This window comes from Globicephala melas, chromosome 10 (genome assembly GCF_963455315.2).
Source record: "Globicephala melas chromosome 10, mGloMel1.2, whole genome shotgun sequence".
Lineage (NCBI taxonomy): Eukaryota > Metazoa > Chordata > Mammalia > Artiodactyla > Delphinidae > Globicephala > Globicephala melas.
The window spans coordinates 95,592,029-95,614,154 of NC_083323.1; the positions used below are offsets into that span (position 1 = coordinate 95,592,029).

General features: G+C 41.7%; 1 protein-coding gene across 2 annotated transcripts; it reads left to right on the forward strand.

Annotated features, from left to right (window-relative positions):
- Positions 1–1,691: 1,691 nt before the first annotated feature.
- NANOG (Nanog homeobox) lies at positions 1,692–6,442 on the forward strand. Of its 2 annotated transcripts, none has more exons than XM_030834440.2 (4): positions 1,692–1,842; positions 4,201–4,469; positions 5,793–5,879; positions 6,026–6,442. In XM_030834440.2, exons 1-4 carry the CDS (start codon positions 1,692–1,694, stop codon positions 6,440–6,442), a joined length of 924 nt encoding a protein of 307 aa, XP_030690300.1. The 2 variants fall into 2 exon arrangements, with proteins under 2 accessions (XP_030690300.1, XP_030690302.1); XM_030834442.2 differs by having other exon boundaries at positions 5,793–5,875; positions 6,067–6,442.
- The last annotated feature ends 15,684 nt before the right edge of the window (positions 6,443–22,126 follow it).

The following is a 22,126-nucleotide window of genomic DNA, read 5'->3' on the forward strand; positions in this document are numbered from 1 at the left end:
TGAAGGGCCTGACAGGATTGCCAGGCCAGAGAAGGAAAAGCTAATTAAAAAAAGCGCCAACATACATACACTACCAAACGTAAAATCGATAGCTAGTGGGAGGCAGCCGCATAGCACAGAGAGATCAGCTCGGTGCTTTGTGACCGCCTGGAGGGGTGGGATAGGGAGGGTGGGAGGGAGGGAGACGCAAGAGGGGAGAGATGTGGGAACATATGTATAACTGATTCACTTTGTTATAAAGCAGAAACTAACACACCATTGTAAAGCAATTATACTCCAATAAAGCTGTAAAAAAAAAAAAAGAAAGAAAGAAAGAGCCAGAGGGGAAAAAAGACAAGAAGATGACTGCTTGGGAAGGAGGAATAGACAGGAGGGCGAACACTGGTTCTAAAATGAACCTATCACATTTGCTCTGGCAAGTCCGTTACAGGAATATCACCTGCCTAGAGAACGTTCTTTTTTCTCCCTCTTTTCAATTGGGTTCGTTTACAGGTCAATAAATTTTATTATTTTATATCTAGGAGTCCAGTAATGTCCCAGGTAAAATAAGAAGGTGGTGCTTTCATTCTATCACACAATGTTAGATTTCACGTTCTCTAGATTAAAATAAAAATCACAACAAAAAGGTAATTTCAAATTTAGAGGTCATGGATATAGGATCCTGAAAGAATTTCTATTAACAGCCATGTTTGTAGATCACTGATGTGTCAAATGAGTATTTAGCACTTTACTTTCCTTGATTCTTACAACACAGAGAAGGTACTTTTGCCCCTATTTATAGATGAGGAAACTGAGACTTATTAAAGTGGCTGAGCCAAGATTCTATCCAGTAATATGTGTATAAAAACAAATTTAAAATCCTCCATAGTAATGGTTTATGTATAATGACTAACCCGGCACCCAGGGTCCTAGGTCCGCAGGTTCTTTCCTCTGGCTTTTGTCTTGCTGAAAAGGCTTGCTTTTCTGCAAGCTAAAAAAAACAAGAAAGAACTTAGGTGGGAGTTGAAAACAAGTACTATTTCTTAACATCAACCGATGCCTTAACATTCAGTATGTATTTTATTGTGACCTTAAGAGTGAACCAAAGAGGAAAAGGGCGCTTGTTGAAGTTTCTGCATAACTAGCCTGATTTTGAGACCCTAAGGGGTCTCAAGTCAAGGGCATTAATTGTCCTGGTGGGAATTTCAACCACCTTAGCTGGGCCTCAGGAACTGGAAGTGCATCTTTGATTTTAAAAGGTGGAAACAGGGTGAACCTAGAAGTACTTCACTGCTGGGTTTATTTTGTTTCCAGGTTCCGAGGTCCCAGTTTTCCAGTTCCCCACCCAGTCTAGGCTACTCAGCAGCTCTCTTTTGCATTACAATGGCCTTGGTGAGGCTGGCAGACAGGATTAACTCGGAATTCGCAAGGGTGTGTGTGGGCGTGGGGCTGCCAGGAGGGGCGGGTCGAAGTATGGCTGAGCCTTACTTATAAGTCTAGAGCCTCCACAAATTTTTTTGTCATTTTCCTACACTGGGCTGGTAGGCTTCTGTTATCACACAGGTGACTTCCCTTCATCCCATGTTTTTAATACTTTTACACCTGGACATCTTCACCTTTCTCTAAGCTCTTCTACCTAGATTCTTAAGCCTGGACTTTTCCTACCATCTATCTAGCTCTTTGGTTTTCTCCCTCTCCTTCAATTCAACAACATGAGTGTGGAGCCAGCTTGTCCCCAAAGCCTGCGTGGCCCCGAAGCATCCAATTCTAGGGAATCTTCACCAATGCCTGAGATTTATGGGCCTGAAGAAAATTATGTGTCCTTGCAAATGTCATCTGCTGAGACCCACGACATGGAGACTGGTAAGAAAATACTGAATCCTTGAGAGGCTAAGTTCCTTCAGGGAAAGGGAAAGAAGGAAAGAGGCTAAGGGTTATCTGTTTCCCTCTTGAGCCCATCAATATAAGCAGGTGTCATTATCTATTCATCCTCTCGACACCTCTTTTTCAACGGTAACTTGATGGGGTCATGCCCTTTCCCCAATGTTCCGGGCGATAAGAGCTGTGGACGGACAGACGCGGGATACGGGACTCAGCCATTCAACTGTACGCGGTGTATTTGAGAGCTTACGTGTGTAGGCACTGTGGAAACGCAACCGTGATGTGATAAACTGACGTGTAAATCTTAACGTATATGAAACGCACCTTTTGGAAATGTTTTACCTTTCTACTACAGTAGCGGTTGGCTCTTCCCCTAACCTCTGGATGCGAGGACGTTATTGGGCAGCTGAGTTTGTAGGCACCTGCTATGCTCAAGTCTCCTAAATCCCGAGGAAGTGTTCACCCCATTTTACAGTGGATGATTCCAAAAGGTTTAATATACCGACAAAGTGGCGAGAGCTCAGATTTGAAATCCAGTTTGGCTTTGAATTCTATACTCTTAATATTTAGGCTTCTAATTGGTAATTTTGGGTGTGAGAGGTGCTCGGGATATTGTAACGCCGGCACAAACTTTTTTGGAAATCAGTTTGGCAGTAGTTGTTACAAATGAAAACTGTAACAGTTTTCATTAGACCAACCTTTACCCAGGCATGCTATTTTTAACATTTATGGCATAAAATAGCTTAAAATCTGTTTACATTTATGATTACTACCATAGAAGTAAGTTGTGGAGAAAGTAATAAGTAAACAAAATAACTTATATTTGAGTGCTGGATTTTAATGTTACCCCGTTTTTCCAAATTTTGTGTTAATGTCCTTTTATAATTTCAAATGTTGAAAATACAGCTACAGCGCTGGATTGTGAGACAAATAGCTCGGGAATGAGCAATGGACATGTCCTCCTAGCAAGCCAAGTGCAAGTCTGTATAGATTTTTTTTTTTTTTTTTGCGGTACGCGGGCCTCTCACTGTCGTGGCCTCTCCCGTTGCGGAGCACAGGCTCCGGACGCGCAGGCTCAGCGGCCATGGCTCACAGGCCTAGCCGCTCCGCGGCATGTGGGATCTTCCCGGACCGGGGCACGAACCCATGTCCCCTGCATCGGCAGGCGGACTCTCAACCACTGCGCCACCAGGGAAGCCCTGTATAGATAATTTTTAAGACATGCTCCATTTCTAATCATTAGCTGAGGACTTTCCTTCTTAGATGTACTTGTGAAATTGTGAAGTCTTTTGCCTTTTAAAGCCTGTCCATTTATTCCACGACTAGGGTAGAATTGGAGTTAAGCACTGGGTATACGTCTGTGCAAATAAATCTAAGTAACACAGGAAATAAATTTTTAGTTACAAAGTCAATAATATATGCCAGGCCCTGTGCTAGACAATTTTTTTATGTTACCTCATTTTGTTTTTAAATTTTTTATTTCTGTTACCTGATTTTAATCAGTGAAAGAAACTCCGTGAGATATACTGTACAACACGGGGAATATGACCAGTATTTTATAATAACTATAAATGAAGTATAACCTTAAAAAATTGTAAATCACTATATTGTACACCTGTATTTATATAATGTACAGCAACTATACTTCAGTCAAAAAACCACCAAAACAACCTACGATTAGCTTAGTCCAACTGCGAAAACAAAAAAACCATGAGGGAGGAATAATTTTGGAGATGAAATCACAAAGTCTGGGTTGAAACAGAAGCTTTATCAAAATTCACATTTCCCGATAGTCCTGGTATTAAGACCGGGCAGCAAACTTGATTTTATAGGGTCCCCAGAACCCGGATCATCTGTTTCAAAATTAAGTACGTGGGAGTTCCCTGGTGGTCTAGTGGTTAGGATTCATCGCTTTCACTGCCGTGGCCCATGTTCAATCCCTGGTCAGGGAACTGAGATTTCCCCCAAGCCACGCGGCTCCACCAAAAAAAAAAAATTAAGGAGGTGATGATTAAGGTACATAAAGGAAGTTGCGGAAGGACACAAAGGTGGGAGTCAAATGATGATTCTGACCTTTGAGAACAGCCAGGGTGTGGGCTCCTGAGCTTTGACTGGCAGAAAGAAGAGGTTTGAGTCCCCCTCCGCTTCCCAGCAATACATATTAGCCATGTCCCTGACATGCAAAATGGCATTTGTGCAAAGGTTAGCAAAGTGTTCAGGATTGCTTAAAAATAAAGTTATTACTTAGTATCTAGCTCTGAGGACTTTAACAGTGCTTTGAAAACAATAAACTTTCAATATTTGAAGTTTTAGAGAAAAGTGTCATTTTGTTCCCAACAGTCTCTCCTCTTCCTTCCTTCTCCATGGATGTGCTTATTCAGGACAGTCCTGATTCTTCCACAAGCCCCAGAGTAAAACTACTGGCCACGGCTGCAGACAAGAGCACAGAGAAGAAGGAAGAGAAGGTCCTGGTCAAGAAGCAGAAGACCAGAACCGTGTTCTCTCAGACGCAGCTGTGTGTGCTCAATGACAGATTTCAGAGGCAGAAATACCTCAGCCTCCAGCAAATGCAAGAACTTTCCAACATCCTGAACCTTAGCTACAAACAGGTATGGTTGTTTTCTTGTTTGATACAACAAGAAATAAGAAACAAGGTTAATTTCTATGTACTCTGTTTATGCACCCCTACAAACAAGCTAACTTCTTTTTTTTTTTTTTTTGCGGTACACGGGCCTCTCACTGCTGTGGCCTCTCCCACTGCGGAGCACAGGCTCCGGACGTGCAGGCTCAGCGGCCATGGCTCACGGGCCCAGCCGCTCCGCAGCATGTGGGATCTTCCCAGACCCGGGCACGAACCCGTGTCCCCTGCATTGGCAAACAGACTCTCAACCACTGCGCCACCAGGGAACCCCACAAGTTAACTTTTAATATGAAAATGGAACTTTCTGTAATGTGTTTTGTGGCAATGTGTCAATTTTTTTTGGCATTCTTTTCTTTATATTCTTTTCCATTACGGTTTATCACAGGATATTGAGTATAGTTCCCTGTGCTATACAGTAGGACCTTGCTTATCCATCCTACATGGAACAGTTTACATCTGCTAATCCCAAACTCCCAGTGCATCCCTCCCCCACCCCCTCCCCCAATGTGTTATAATTTATTTAACCACTTCCCTTGTTGCACAAACCAGAATTGTGAAAATGTTTCCAATTTTCCTTAAAAAAAGGAAGAATATACCCCCCTATCTTCCGAGTTAGAAGAGTCCCTAGGCAACACTTGTTCTTATTAAAATTAAAATTGTATGTTTTGTTTTTATCTGCTAATCATTTTTCATATATTTATTGGCCATTTTATTCAGTTACTGGTGCCATACTTGGAAAGTCCTATTCCATGATCTTATTTTATATATATATTCTTCTACCTCTCTGATCTCATTTTCTAACTCAGAGTTTACAAAACCATCTGCAAAGTTTAGTTTATTCTGTGCTGCAACATAATTTGATATTTTCTAAACAGCTGTCCTCCTTGTGGTATGTTTCATAATTCCTGAATTAAAATACCATTATCACATTAAGTGTAAATGTGCTTATATGGAGGTGGGCTTTTCATTGCAAACCAATTACCTTTAACCGTGACTAATGGCGTGGGTAGACATTTATATGGGAACTTCCTAGTTAGTAGCAGACTTGTGGTATGTTCTGTTCTATCTGGTTAGGTTTATTAAACATAAAGTAGCCCACTGACTTGAGGGGCTTGAAATTCACTCACAGATTGAAGGTTTAAGAAAGGACTCTAGAAGTTAAAATTTTGTCCTGAGTTTGAGATAGTTGTAGCTATCGGAAAAAGCAAACAAAAAAAACTTAATATTCTTTGATCCCAGTACATCCTGCATTACTAGTATTTTGTGTTTTCCTGTTACCTTTTCCCTGCAGGTTAAGACCTGGTTCCAGAACCAGAGAATGAAATGTAAGAGGTGGCAGAAAAACAACTGGCCCAGGAATAGCAACAATGTGACTCAGGTAACAGGAAACTTATTTTTCTGCTCTTTCCTAACAAGGACTTTTTAGATAGATTTGTATCCATTGCTGAAGCATGCAATCCCAACTTCACACAATTCTGATTTTCCTTGTACCTTTTCAATTAATCCATCCTTCTCTTTCAAAAGGGCCCAGCAACTACAGAATACCCGGGCTTCTATTCGTACCACCAAGGATGCTTGGTGAACTCTTCCGGAAACCTGCCCATGTGGGGTAACCAGACCTGGAATAACCCAACTTGGAGCAACCAGAGCTGGAACAGTCAGTCCTGGAACAACCAGAGCTGGAACAGTCAGACCTGGTGCCCCCAAGCCTGGAATAACCAGACCTGGAACAATCAATTCAACAACTATGTTGAGGAATTCCTGCAGCCCCAGATCCAGTACCAGCAAAGTTCTCCTGTCAGTGATCTGGAGGCCACCTTGGAAACTGCCGGGGAAGGCTATAACATAATACAGCAAACTGCTAAGTATTTCAATTCCCAACAGCAAATCATGGATTTATTCCCAAATTACTCTCTGAACATACAGCCTGAAGATTTGTAACGATGGCTGTATTATTCAATCTCAATTTGAGCCGTGACTGTATTACTTCCCTAGAATTTTTCCTTTACAATTACGTCTCTCTGCCTTGATAAGCTGCTTTTCATTGTGCCTTTTGTGTCAATTTGGGGGTGTATGATTGGTGTCTAATCAAAGAGGTTTCAGAAGCATTGGCTTCTACGGACAACATGATAAAAGATGACTGGCGGCTACAGAATACTAGGTTATAATACTGTTTTTCGGATATCTTTAGGATCTAGAACCTAACCTCAAGAATAGGGAGCAAAAGTACAAAGATGTGTGAAGAAGGATTATTCGTATTTTCTGGGATGGGGAGGCTTTACTTGTTAAGAACCTCAGTTGTTAAGGTGAAGGGTTAAGCTACAATGTGCTTCACTGATTTCCTCTACCCCTTTTTCCTTATTTTACTTACAACCCCTAATTTTTTCCACCACTCTAGTATTTGTAGAAAGATGTTTTGATTTGTCCACATCATAATACTACCAGTTGGCTGGTTCATTTATAAGTACAAATAAATAAAAAAACTACCCATTTTACATTTAGTTGTCTCTCCCCTGATTTCACCCAGTGATTCAATGAGTAAAAATCTGACTAAACATGGGAATAGTTTTTGATACGGGGGGAAGAAGTTAATCTAGACATCTGGGAGACTACTATCTTAGGAGTAAAGGAAAGGTAACCAAATATACAATACTAGATGACTAATTAAACCTGAACAAACTTATTTCCTCCTCGTGTGTGTAATGTTGAAACAAAATTTGTGGTTGTTTGCAGTTAAAGGAGAGTGCCACATCTGGAAGATCGGGAGCAAAGACGTGATAAACAAGAGTTCTTAGGTTTGTAAAGAGGCTAAATGAAGGGCAGCCAGGGGCGAGGCAAATAATGTAAGGTAGAGGGACCTGAGGGAGGAGGGGGAAAGGTGGACGAATTAGAATCTCCCCCTGTAACTCACATATGAAAGGTTCTGTGACTGCTCTTCTGCCAGAAAAAGCTATGTTGAAATAGGTTTTCTTTTCTTTTTCCTCTTTTTGGCTGCGCCAGGTCTTAGTTGCAGAACGTGGGATCTTCGTTGCAGCATTCGGACTCTTACTTGCAGCAGGCGGGCTCCTTAGTTGTGGCATGCTCGCAAGAGATCTAGTTCCCCAACCAGGGATCGAACCCTGGGCCCCCTACAGTGGAAGTGCTGTGTCTTACCCACTGGACCACCAAGGAAGTCCCAAAATAAGCTTATTTTTAAATGACAGCTTTGACTTCTTTTAATTTTTTTTTTTTTTGCGGTAAGCGGGCCTCTCACTGTTGTGGCCTCTCCCGTTGCGGAGCACAGGCTCCGGACGCGAGGCCCAGCGGCCATGGCTCACGGGCCCAGCCGCTCCGCGGCATGCGGGATCTTCCCGGACCGGGGCACGAACCCGTGTCCCCTGCATTGGCAGGCGGACTCTCAACCACTGCGCCACCAGGGAAGCCCGACAGCTTTTATTTTTTAGGACACTGTTTAAATGTGTAGACCAGCTACAAAGCACAGGTTTAGTTTTGTGTTCTTGTTTTTTTTTTGGTGGGGGGGGCCTGTGGGATCTTAGTTCCCTGACCAGGGTTTGTACCCGCGCCCCCTGCAGTGGAAGCGCGGAGTCTTTACCACTGGACCGCCAGGGAAGTCCCCCCAAAGCACAACTTAATGCATTGTTTTAATGTATCAATCTACTAATGTTTAACATTAAAAAAAAATCACAGATCAATATATAAGTAAATTCTAAGGCTGATTTGGAATATAATTTTATCTTTTTTTCAGGTAAACTGTGTTCTCCCCTTAGAAGGAACTATGCCTGATACTAACCCTTTTTTTAAATGTCCCTTTCCCATCCTGGCTGGCCGCAAGTTGATCTGATTGGAAGCCCTTTAATTCCTCACTCTGCCTTCTTGCTCCATGGAAACCTCCAACTTGCTGCAGCAGCAGAGATACTGAGAATAACCAGAGAGGTTTTCTTAGTCATTTCCCTCGTGGCTTCCCCCGGTTTTCCAATGTTGCTCTATAATACTGTCAGACCCAATGAGTTTAGACATTTGACTAAAGAGGAAGTCAGGGATAATTAATTTCTGCCAAGACCTAAGTTCACACAGTATTCATTTTGACTGGCAGATATTTTTGTCAAGCATCGTGTTAACTGAACAGAGAATGGAAACAGAAAGCATTGATTGTGCTACATGAAATCACTGTCAGCACTTTTTTTTTTTTTTTTCCGGTATGTGGGCCTCTCACTGTTGTGGCCTCTCCCGTTGCGGAGCACAGGCTCCAGACGCTCAGGCTCAACGGCCATGGCTCACGGGCCTAGCTGCTCCGCGGCATGTGGGATCTTCCCAGACTGGGGCATGAACCTGTGTCCCCTGCATCGGCAGGCGGACTCTCAACGACTGAGCCATCGGGGAAGCCCAGAGAGATGGATTTTTGATGTTCATCATTTTATTTGCTTTTGGAAATTAGCCATTTACAGAAATGCCATTCATCTTTTTTTTTTTTTTTTTTAAGATTTTTCTTTAATGTGGACCATTTTTAAAGTCTTTATTGAATTCGTTACAATATTGCTTCTGTTTTATGTTTTGGTGTTTTGGCCCCGAGGCATGTGGGATCCTTAGCTCCCTGACCAGGGACTGAACCCGCACCCCCTGCATTGATTGGAAGGCAAAGTCTTAAACCACTGGACTGTCAGGGAAGTCCCTCATCTATTGTTTCTTGTCCCCAATAGGTATTAAAGGTAAAAATCCTAAGGCGGCAGGATAATAAAATCCACAACCATCTAGGAACCAAAGAAAGTTTTTATTTTTTTAATATATATTTGTTTATTTTTGGCTGCGTTGGGTCTTCGTTGCTGCGTGCAGGCTTTCTAGCTGTGGCGAGCGGGGGCTACTCTTAGTTGCAGTGTGCGGGCTTCTCATTGCGGTGGCTTCTCTTGTTGCAGAGCACGGGCTCTAGGCGCACGGGCTTCAGTAGTTGTGGTTCGCGGGTTCTAGAGCATGGGCTCAGTAGTTGTGGCGCATGGGCCTAGCATGTGGGATCTTCCCAGACCAGGGCTCAAACCCGGGTCCCCTGCATTGGCAGGTGGATTCTTAACCACTGGGCCACAGGGAAGTCCCCCAAAGGAAGTCTTTAAAAAGTCTTTTTTTAAAAGACTGGATATTTTGATTGCAAAACTAAAAGAATCTTACTATTAAAAACTAATTTAAGCAACAGAAATACATAATGAAGTGAATCTAGTAAACATTAGCAATTTAGTATATCCCTACAGGTGTTTTTAGTATATGTAACATGGGTGGTTTTTACAGGTCAATTTTAATGGGCTGTTAATACATTGTAACAGGATTATACCATACATTCCTCTTCTGAAAGCCTTTTTTTTTCCACTTGGCATTACACTTTTCAGCCTCTTTGCATGTCAAAATTTAGAGATCTATCTGAGATACTTTAGATGAATGTTAAAACCTGACCAGTACATTCAAGCACATTAAGATTCCCTATTTTCCTTATTAAATGTTTTAGCCGAGGTTGAAATAGTTTCTTCCTTCAATATTCTCTATCAAAACATTTCTGATAACGAAAAGAGTGAAATTCAGGTAAGCATGTATCTTTCCCCACCAATGAATTTAACTGCTGTATTGACTCATGCTAACTGCTGTATAATATTACACATAATTTGTTTCTGTTTTGATTATTTGCCATTACAAATTATGTTGCTGTTAATGATAGCAATTTAAAGTCTTTCAGTTATCCTTGCTTTTGGTCATGGGATTACCAAGTATATAATAGAAGGGAATAAGGTGAAAAAGGAAATTATAAAGTCACCTGCCAGCCTCTCTCGTCCTTCCACATCCCTTTTGAAAATCTTGCTCTCTTCATCCTCCTAAAGGAGGTGGATGTTACTTCCAATGTCATATTTACTTTATTATATTTTAGCTTTTAAAATTCACGTTGTCTTGATTTTCAGCTTGCGTCTCCATTTCAGTTTGTGACTGAAGAAAAGAGGCACGCTAGGTTGAATTTGCCTGGGTCTGCTGAATTCCACAGTCTGGATTCAAAGCCCAGAAGTGGGACGAGTATAGACTTTGCTTAGTGAATTTCAAGCACCCAGTTCTCGGGGTAAAGGACAAATTTCATCCTGTTCTGAATAATCCTACTATTCAGAAAACTTGGTGTCTACAGGGAAAAAAACGCCATGACTTTGAGACCCAAAGGTAAAGGCAGACAACTGCGAGACGAGGCAGGAAAGAGGGGGAGGGCCCTTAGTAAATACTGCATGCCTCCCGGGGCCCAGTGAGCTTTGCCTCAAGTGGGAGATAAAGGGAATTTGTTAGATAAAGAAGCAGTTGGGGCCGACAAAAGCTTCTGGCACAGGAAGTTAGTTCGACCGAAATGTAGGCATTTGAATAGATTCCTCTGTGTGAGGTTGAAGTGAAACCAGATTGAAAAGCAGCAGCTGGTGGCGAGCTTCTCCTTAAGGGCTTCCCAGTTCCTGGGTGGTTGATGTCTACCCTGTGGTCCTGGGAGAGAGTGTCCTTGAGAATTTTAAAAGGTTAAATGCCTGGGAAATTAATGCAAAGTAGCTCTACCTCCAAGTATTAACTGCGAAGCAAGCTACTGAACAGAAAACCTCACAGATCAAATTGAGATGCTAGAATCCTATTAAATGAATTAAACTCACATGGCACAAAGCACGGGGCAGGAGATGGGTCAGTCTAATGCACTTGGGGTCTCAAGAGGGACAGAAAGTGTAGCAATGTTCGTGAGACCCATCTCTCGGATGCATGATGTGACAATGACTGAGGATGGAGGACGAGAATTTGAGATTGAATTAAGGCCACGGTTTTGCAGAAATGTAGCTGGACAGTCAGGCAGGCTTGCTCTGTCTAGGACATTGAAGGCGGCAGGTACTCCTGGCCACGAACATAGTTCTCCTTAGCTTGATGAGCAGCTGTGGAGTTTATTTTCACAACTTAGGCAGAATACAAGTGGAGTTGGAATGGGTGTCACCAGTGGATGGCCAGTTTAAGAGCTATGGATGTTGGGTGCCTCTAGGACATAAGGATATTGAGTGATGGAATAAATAAGAGTATTGGGTTCCTCTTGCTCCTCCCATTCTGTTCTGTGTTCTGTGCACATGTACATCTAAATCTCATGTCTTATTTAGCTATAGTTAATGTGCCATATAGGTTACGTAAATTTCATTTGTTTTCCATAGTCAGAGTGAATATCCTCAGACAATACAGTAAATGCGCTTTACACCGATTTACACCCATTAGCCACACAATTCCTGTCCTTCTGCAACTCTTCCCTAATTCTTAGTTAGCCTCCCCCAGATCCTAGATATCATTTCTTAGGTCTCTTATCCGTCCTCAGCCACTAAAACCAACAATCCATTCCCCAAACTGAAAGGCTTTGTGGATTCCTTCAGTGCTGTCTGATGAACCATTAAACACAAGTGCGCCAATTCCCACAGATTCCCTGATCAATTTCTATCTCGTTAAGTCAATAAAAATGGTTCCTTTTATCTACTGAGACTCTACCCTCTACAGATAAAAATCCCTTAAGTATCTGCTATATCAGCCTTTGTCAGGATAAGAGAAAGATGATTTATTATTCTTAATTCCATGGATGGCTCTTTGCCTTTCCTTACGCTGTTTGCATCTTCCAAAAGAATTGTAAAAAAATCGAGTTTCAGGGGCTTCCCTGGTGGCGCAGTGGTTGAGAGTCCGCTTGCCGATGCAGGGGACACGGGTTCGTGCACCGGTCCGGGAAGATCCCACATGCCGCGGAGCGGCTGGGCCCGTGAGCCATGGCTGCTGAGCCTGCGCGTCCGGAGCCTGTGCTCCGCAACGGGAGAGGCCACAGCAGTGAGAGGCCCGCGTACAGCAAAAAAAAAAAAAAAAAATCGAGTTCAACTTGGAGGAAAATACTTATAAAATTATTTTACATTTATACAGGCCTCTTTTATGTAGGAAAATAGTTAAAAATTTTATTTCATATGATCCTTAAGCTACCCTCTGAAGCTAACTACCTTTTTTTTTTTTCAGGGAAAAGAAAGTAGAGTTTATTGGTGGGCATGGGTAGGGAGGGGGCAGCGCCAAGGCTCTCACGAGTGTAGGGCCCGCCATTTGTCCAGGGGGCCACGATTAGGGATGTACTTGACCCCACAGCCATCTGGAATGAGCCGCTTTTCTGCCACCATGTTTTCAAGTTCATCTGCATTAAACTTAGTAAAAACCCACTTCTTGGAGGTGTGGATCTTCTGGCGGCCAGAGAACTTGAACTTGTAAGTACCATTTATATATAAAAAAACTGAACTTCCCTGGCAGTCCAGTGGTTAAGACTCTGCACTTCCAGTGCAGGGGCACAGGTTCCATCCCTGGTCCGGGAACTAAGATCCTGCCATGCAGCAGGGGCAAAAAAAAAAAAAAAGGAAAAAAACTGACATTCTGGAAACTTAAGTAACATCCAGTGTTGTATTAGATATTATCTTAGAGGACTCCAGCTAACGTTTATAGCAACTATGTGCCCGGTACTGTGATAACTACTTAAATTTCATTCTCTCATTTAGTTTTCGTAAAACAAGATGAGATATTCATTTTTTTAAAACTTTTTATGGGGACTTCCCTGGTGGCACAGGTGGTTAAGACTCCAAGCTCCCAATGCAGGGGGCCCGGGTTCGATCCCTGATCAAGGAACAATGTCCCACATGCATGCCGCAACTAAGAGTTTGCATGCCACAACTAAGGAGCTGGCAAGCCTCAATTAAGGAGCCCTCGAGCTGCAACGAAGGAGCCTGCCAGCTGCAACTAAGACCTGGCACAACCAAATAAATAAATAACTAATAAAATATTTAAAAAAAAAAAAAAACTTTTTATGGCATGTGATTTTTAAAAATATATTTTATTTACTTATTTTTGGCTGCGTTGGGTCTTTGCTGCTGCGCACGGGTTTTCTCTAGTTGCGGCGAGCGGGGGCTACTCTTCGTTGCGGTGCGCGGGCTTCTCATTACAGTGGCTTCTCCTGTTGCGGAGCACGGGCTCTAGGCGCGCGGGCTCAGTAGTTGTGGCGCACAGGCTTAGTTGCTCTGAGGCATGCTGGATCTTCCTGGACCAGGGCTCGAACCCGTGTCCCCTGCATTGGCAGGCGAATTTTTTTTTTTTTTTTTGCGGTACGCGCGGGCCTTTCACTGTTGTGGCCTCTCCCGTTGCGGAGCACAGGCTCCGGACACGCAGGCTCAGCAGCCATGACTCACAGGCCCAGCCGCTCCGCGGCATGTGGGATCTTCCTGGACCGGGGCACGAACCCGTGTCCCCTGCATTGGCAGCCGGACTCTCAACCACTGCGCCACCAGGGAAGCCCGGCAGGCGAATTCTTAACCAGTGTGCCACCAGGGAAACCCAATAATCCACATTTTTAACAAGTACCCTAGATAATATTCAAGCACAGTAAAATCAGAGAATCAGAGTCTCCTGAAAAGAATTTGAATTCATTTTTACAACCAAAAAATCCTACCGGAGGAGGTTCCAGGCTGGTGAACATATGGAGGTGCTGGGAGGGTGATGTTCCTGGAGAGGGCATGGAAGCTCCACACCTCTCCCCCATACCTGGCCCTGTACATCTCTTCCATCGGGCTGTCCCCGAGTTATATTCTTTGTAATAAACCAGTGATCAAGGTCACAATAAGTACATGGCTATAGCTCCTTCAGGAGGTGCACATATGCTAAACCAGGCATCTTCATTTTTACATAAACCTGAGAAAATCTGGAAAATAGAATTTAAAAAAAAACACTTTTGAGAAAATCATAATTATTTTAGCCAAAAGGAGGTAAATATAAAATAAATTGGATCAGTTTAGGTATGAAAAAAATCCTACTGGATTTCTGTAGCTAATTTTGCAAACTTTTACACTAGTTTGGCCCATCTTTTACAGTCATTCCTTTTTCAATGCTCAAGTTGTATTGTCTTAGGACAATGAAAGTTCCTTCAGGTTAGTTGTCCATGTACTTTTGTTGGGAGAACACTGGTCATATCGTTCCTTGTTGGAGGGACAGCTGGCTGTTCTGGCCCATTTTATACATTCCCCTGGAATTGGCCATTTCTCCAAGGAGCCTTGTTACTTTTACTGAGGAATGATATTCAGAGACCAAAATTCTCATCACTGATGTTGCCTATGGTTACTCTGGTTCCCAAGAGAGCTGCTGCTGCTGTTACTGGCTTTACATGCAGACAATTAAAAAGCCAGAAAAATTTCAGAAGCCTTTCAGCAGACTTTCCCTCACATATTACCCAGAATTGATATAAGCCCATGATTAAACTAACAATTTGACCAGACAAATGAGATCAGCATACTTGATTTACATCAAATAAGATTCACCTCCTGATAAAAAGACAATGGCCTTTACAAAGGAAACAAAAGCAAAAATAAACAAATGGGACCCAATTAAACTTAAAACGCTTTTTGCACAGCTTTTTCTGATGACTGTTGATTTTCAACAAAAGGAAAAGACAACCTACTGAATGGCATAAAACATTTGCAACTTATTTGACCAATAAGGAGTTAATGTCCAAAATACATAACAGCTCATACAACTCAATATCAAAAAAAAACCCAACCCAATTAAAAAATGGGCAGAAGACCTGAACATTTTTCCAAAGAAGGCATACAGATGGGGACTTCCCTGGTGGTCCAGTGGTTAAGAATCTGCCTTCCAGTGCAGGGGACGTGGGATCTGGTTGGGGAACTAAGACCCCCCCCATGCCACAGGGCAACTAAGCCTGCGCACTGCAACTGGAGAGAAGCCCACACACCACAGTTAAGACCCGAAGCAGCCAAAAATAAATAATTTTTTTTTGAAAGAAGGCATCCAGATGGCCAACAGACACATTGAAAAGATGCTCAGCATCACTAATCATCAGAGAAACGCAAATCAAAACCACAATGAGAGGGCTTCCCTGGTGGCGCAGTGGTTGAGAGTCCGCCTGCTGATGCAGGGGACACGGGTTCGTGCCCCAGTCCGGGAAGATCCCATATGCCGCGGAGCGTCTGGGCCCGTGAGCCATGGCCGCTGAGCCTGCGCGTCCGGAGCCTGCGCGTCCGGAGCCTGTGCTCGGCAATGGGAGAGGCCACAACAGTGAGAGGCCCGCATACCGCAAAAAAAAAAACAAAACAAAAACAAAACCACAATGAGATATCATGTCACACCTGTCAGAATGGCTACCATCAAAAAGACCACAAATAGGGACTTCCCTGGTGGTGCAGTGGTTAAGAATCCGCCTGTCAGTGCAGGATCCCACATGCCACAGAGCAACTAAGCCCGTGTGCCACAACTACTGAGCCTGCGCTCTAGACCCCGCGAGCCACAACTACTGAAGCCTGTGCGCCTAGAGCCCGTGCTCCTCCACAACAAGAGAAGCCACCGCAATGAGAAGCATGTGCACAACAACAAAGAGTAGCCCCCGCTCGCCACAACTAGAGAAAGCCCGCGTGTAGCAACGAAGTCCCAATGCAGCCAAAAATAAATAAATAAAAATAAATAAATTTATAAAAGAAAAAAGACCACAAATAACAAATGTTGGTGAGGACGTGGAGAAAAGGGAACCCTCCTACACTGTTGATGGGAATGTAAATTGGTGCAGCTGCTATGGAGAACAGTATGGAGGTTCCTAAAAAAACTAAAAATATAACTGCCATAAGATCCATCAATTCCACAGCTGGTATATATCTGAAGAAAATGAAAACACTAATTCACAAAGACATATGCACCCCAATGTTCACAGCAGCATTAGTTACAATAGCCAGGATACGGAAACAAACAAAGGATCCATCAACAGATGAATGGATAAAGAAGATGTGTGATGTGTGTGTGTGTGTGTGTGTGTGTGTGTGTGTGTGTGTGTGTGTGTGTGTGTGTATATAAGACTACTACTCAGCCATTAAAAAAGATAAAATTTTGCCATTTGGGACAACATATATGGACCTGGAGGGTATCATGTTTAGTGAAATAAGTCAGACAGAGAAAGACAAATACTGTATATTATCCTTTATATGTGGAATCTAAAAAATAAAACAAATGAATATAACAAAACAGACTCACAGATATAGAGAACAAAGTAGTGGTTACCACTGGGGAGAGGGAAGTGGGGAGGAGGAAGATAGGGATAGGGGATTAAGAAGTACAAACTACTATTTATTGATATAAAATAAATAAGGAGACTTCCCTGGCGGTCCAGTGGTTAGGGGTCCACCCTTCCACTGTGGGGGTCACAGGTTGGATCCTTGGCCTGGGAGCTAAGATCCCACAAGCCGTACAGCATGGCCAGGAAAAAAAAAATAAAGCTACAAGGATATATTGCACAGCACGTGGGATATAGCCAATATTTTCTAGTAACTATAAATGGAGTATAATCTTTAAAAATTGTGAATCACTTTGTTGTACACTTGAAACTTATATAATATTGTAAATCAACTATACCTCAATTTAAAAAAAGTCAGTGGCATCTAGGACAAGTTAAACCAATAGGGTATGAGTAGAAAACGAACAGTTTCTGCTACATAGTAATGAGTGTAGAGCTGCTGCAGATACACAGTTGTAAGGTTAATTTTACAAGGTAGAGTGCCCATGAATACTACCAAATATATAAGGAAACTGCATATTTGACTGAGTTCACTTTAATATTAAGTTTAAAAAGCAAGCCAAAAAATCATATGAATAATTTATTCTATTTGGATTTAAAAATACATGCCACAGTATATGAAAAAAAAGTTCTTGTAGGTTACAAGTATATACCCAGAGCTTGCATTTCAGATGAGTGGATAAATGATGAATTATTTAGGACATAGAAATAATAATTGCTTTTTAGCTTGGGTGGTGGAAAATTGATAGAGTCCTGCTTCATTGTTTGGGTCACCTATATTTTAGATTTGGTGCACCACCCCAAGAAACAGTAGTAGGGATATGTTTTTAAGTTAATAATAAAAACTCTATATTAAAGAATTTCAATTAATTTACTAATAAAGGAATTTCTTATGACTTGATTTTTAAAACTTTCATAATTCAGACATCTGTTTTGAAATTTGAAAAGAAAAGTCCACGTTTATTGCACAATGTTAAAAAAAAAAGAAATTCTGAAGGATGTATAGTTTTTTTTTTTAATGCAATTTCTTCCATCATGTCTATTACCCCTCTCCAGCTCTCATGCATAAGTAACTTTAGAATTTGGTGTATATTGTAACTACAGATCTCTCTACATAAATGTGTGTGTGTGTTAGTAATTTCATATATTCTATCTCAATTGCTGAGACATTGATTATATTCAGATTATGAAACCAGTTCACAAAGGAAAAAAACTTGGAATGTAATATCAGCTATTATGTATTGTGTAAAAATGTTTCACTTTATCAACTGGCTTATCCCAGGGGACAGCAAGTATTTGATATCAAGACCAAAATAAATTTAAAATGCATTAAGGTTTGCTGTGAGGATTTAATTAGGTAATCATCTGATATGTTTTTTTTTCTAGCTCATAGAATATAGGCAACAAATGTCAGTTATGTGCATGGAAATATAAAGTATGAATACCCTTGAGCATTTCTAGGAATTTATGTAAGGCATTATTCAGACAACCACACAACGATACTCACTGCAGCATTGCTGGTAATAGATAGAAAAAAAAAATGTTTACGTTTAAATGTCCACCAGTAGGACTTTGCTTAAACATGTCCTGATATAGCCAAATACTGCAGTATTTATGCAGCCACACACACACACAAAAAAGGATGAGGCAGATTAAATGCATGGGGAAAAATTTCCATTGCTTATTAAGGTAAAAAGGCAAGTTATTTTACAACTTAAGGTGATTCTATTTATGTAATATACAGACATAAATAAAATGTGGTAAAGATAGATATATACCAAAAAGCAGTGTTTATCTTTAGGAAGGAAAATTTTGAGGGAATTTTCACTTTCTATTACTGGAATCTTTTTAGAGCATCTATTATCACATAAAAATAATAAATATTTCTATTTGGGAAGAATAAGAGTAGCATCTATGGAAATAAATAATTACCAGTCAGTAAAAGTAACCTTTTTGAAATATGAAAATAGATCATGTATTTGTCTTATTACCTTTAGGGAAGGCTAGAATCCTGGAACTCTGGGTTCTGAACCACAGATTAGACAAGTCTGCTTTGGGCAAAGCCACCAAAGGCGGCATGAAGCTCACTTGGCGGGTCACACCACTTCCCAGCGCTCTGGGCTCACCAATTTCCTGTTTTAGAACCTTGGGAAGTTTCCTTCTCCTCACCATACCTTCCAGGACAAGGGAATGGCTGCCTAGGCATGTTCAATTAATTGCGTGTAGTTCAGATGGAAATCCACGTACAATGGTAATTAGATGTACATAGATATGCCTGATAAATGACACTTGTTTGACAAGTGACTCATAGTGGTTCTGACCCCAAGTAGTGAAGGAAACACGCAAACGTTTTGGGCAGAGTGTGATTAGGTATTGTGATGAAGGTACAAATAAATGGCTGAGGACAAGCAGAAAAGAGATCTGCTGTTATGGGCTTTTAACTGAAAGCATTACCCATCTCATTCATATTGATTCCGTGCATCAGCAGGAAGATGGGGCGGGGGGGGGGGGAGGGCATCAAAAAAGAAGTATGAGAAAAAATACAAACCCCAATATTCTATTCCAAAACGTACAGGGAGAACATGACCAAACCCACGTAATGATTAATGCCATAAATTCACTCATGTGTTGAACGAATATTTATTAAACATTGCTATTTGTTATAGACGCTGTTCTCTTTTTTTAATTAATTTTTTAAATTGAGGTACAACTGACATATAACATATTAGTTTCAGGTGTACAACAGAACGATTGGATATTTGTATTATCGGGGAGTGGGAAATTTCCCCCTCTGCCCCTTGGGTTCTTGTGGCCAGACTAATAATAAAATTGACACAAGAAATATTAACAGGAGAAAAAGAAACATTTTAATTCATGTGCCTGGAGGTTTCACGGAAATAGGACCTAACAAGTGGCCAAAGCAGCCAGCTTTTCTACTTTTTAGACAAAGAAACAATAAATTTGTGAGGAATTGATATGATAAAGAAACCTAAGTTTGGGGTGCTCAGTTAGTGAGGAATCTAAATGGAGTTTAGACTTGAGGAAGTAAAGCAAAGAAGTAACAGGCTTCTTGGCCTGAATTCCCTCTCTGGCAATAAGGGTGGGGAGCGAACCTTTCAAAGGAGAGATTTATTTCCCGCTTTCAGAGAGAAAGAGCGGAGGGTCAGAGTGTCCCTCTTGCATTGGTCATGTCTTAAGCAACTTTAATTCAAAATAATGAACATGCCATTGGGGAATACTTGGGGATGGCCTGCCCTGAGCCCCAACAGTGTATACTGCAAAATGATCACCGCAATGAGTCTAGTTACCATCCATCCCCATACGTAGGTACAAATTTTTTTCTTATAATGAGAACTTTTAAGGTCTACTCTCTTAGACCAATGTTCTAAGCGCCAGAGATACAGCCGTGAAACAACCAGAAAAAAACACCTAAAAAAATATTAGAACCAGGAAACTGGAGCAATTCTAAGCATTCACTATGTGTTTGCGACTGTATTTTATACTATCTCCAAGAAGATTACAATTTCAAATAATTTGACTCATTTTCATTCAACATCACACATCATATCCAGAATGTTTTTATAGTGAGAAAATATTAACACTTTTGGTAAGACTTTGTTACGTGAAGGAAGGTTATAAATTGTATAAAGCAGTTATTGATCATAGCATCCATTTCAAGATGGCCTAAACAAGTTGGTACAAGGTAACCATAGTTCATAAAAGGAAATTGCCCATGTGCAAAATCCACTCAAATATTTGTCAAGAATAAAGGCTGGGGCTTCCCTGGTGGCGCAGTGGTTGAGAGTCCACCTGCCGATGCAGTGGACACGGGTTCGTGCCCCGGTCCGGGAAGATCCCACATGCCGCGGAGCGGCTGGGCCCGTGAGCCATGGCCGCTGAGCCTGTGCTACACAACGGGAGAGGCCACAACAGTGAGAGGCCCGCGTACCGCCAAAAAAAAAAAAAAAAAAATCATTTCATTATCCTATCTTTTTTTTTTTTTTTTTTTGACTGCAAGGCGCAGCTTGCAGGATCTTAGCTCCCCGGCCAGGGATTGAAACTGGGCCCTGGGCAGTGAAAGTGCGGAGTCCTAATCACTGGACCACCAGGGAATTCCCTATCACTCTCTTTCAATACTATTTTTTTTTGCGGTACGCAGGCCTCTCACTGTTGTGGCCTCTCCCGTTGCGGAGCACAGGCTCCGGACGCACAGGCTCAGCGGCCACGGCCCAGGGGCCCAGCCGCTCCGCAGCATGTGGGATCCTCCCGGACCGGGGCACGAACCCGTGTCCCCTGCATCGGCAGGCGGACTCTCAACCACTGCGCCACCAGGGAAGCCCAATACTACTTTTCTTGAAGTATATTTTATCTGATATCCTCCCATTCTATTTTGAACCTATGCCAATCCAATTTTCAACGACATCAGTCCACCAAAACTGTTCCTCTCGAGATCACTAACAATCTCCATATTGCTAAACCCAATGGCAATTCTCAGTCCTTATCTTACTAGGCTGTAAGGAAGAACTCAGCCTTTCCATAATAAAAATAACTCTAAGTCACGTATTAAGATAAAAATTAATAAAAAAGATGCTTACTGTCTAACTCCCTTGGAAAAACATCATATAATATCTTTATAGTTTTTCAATATTATACTCTTCTTTGTTCTTCTAAAGTGTTATTCCGGGACTTCCCTGGTGGTGTAGTGGTTAGGACTCTGAGCTCTCACTGCCGAGGGCCCAGCTTCAATCCCTGGTCAAGGAACTAGGATTCCATAAGTCTCATGGAGTGACCAAAAATAAATAAAGTTTTGTTCCTTCTGTTTTCAAATGTATATTTGACCTCTTTTATAATATGTGTTATCAGTACCTCTTTCACATGTATGTTATCAGTAGACGTTTCCAATAACCTTTTTGGAGTTTACTAATTTATGATAAGGTCTACCTTTTCCTTACTTGCTAAACATTAAATGTCTCATCTTCCACACTGATGAAGCCCCTCTTTTTCTACCTACTATTGCCTAATGATAGGTGTGCCTCACCTTGGAGTGGGTCTTTGGTGTATTCATGTATATAAAGGAGAGCCTATAATTTTCATTGAAAAGCTGGGGTGCTGGTACCTAGGTCCTATCTGTTAAGCATTTTACTTACTTCCTATACTACAGTTCTCATAAGTGACAGTGTTTTACTTCTACTAGAAAATTGGCACATTCCTGGACGAATCTAGAGCAACACAGCTCCTGAGACCAGTGGAGGTGGGCTTCCAAGATCTGAGCTAGTGTGTATATGGCATAATCCCTTGGTGCCCTACTTCCTTCAGGTGCCAAGAAAACTCCATTTTTCTGAGCTGTTTTCAGAAAGATACTGCTGTTTTCCGGTCAGGATAATAAACTGACCCTGTCTGTCTGTTTACCCATCTCCATGTAGCTTCTTTGTTACTGCTTCTTACTTGGACCCCAGATTTCAGTCTACTATTTTTGGACCTAGACTACATCTACTTTGTATCAATATGGCTTATCCCAA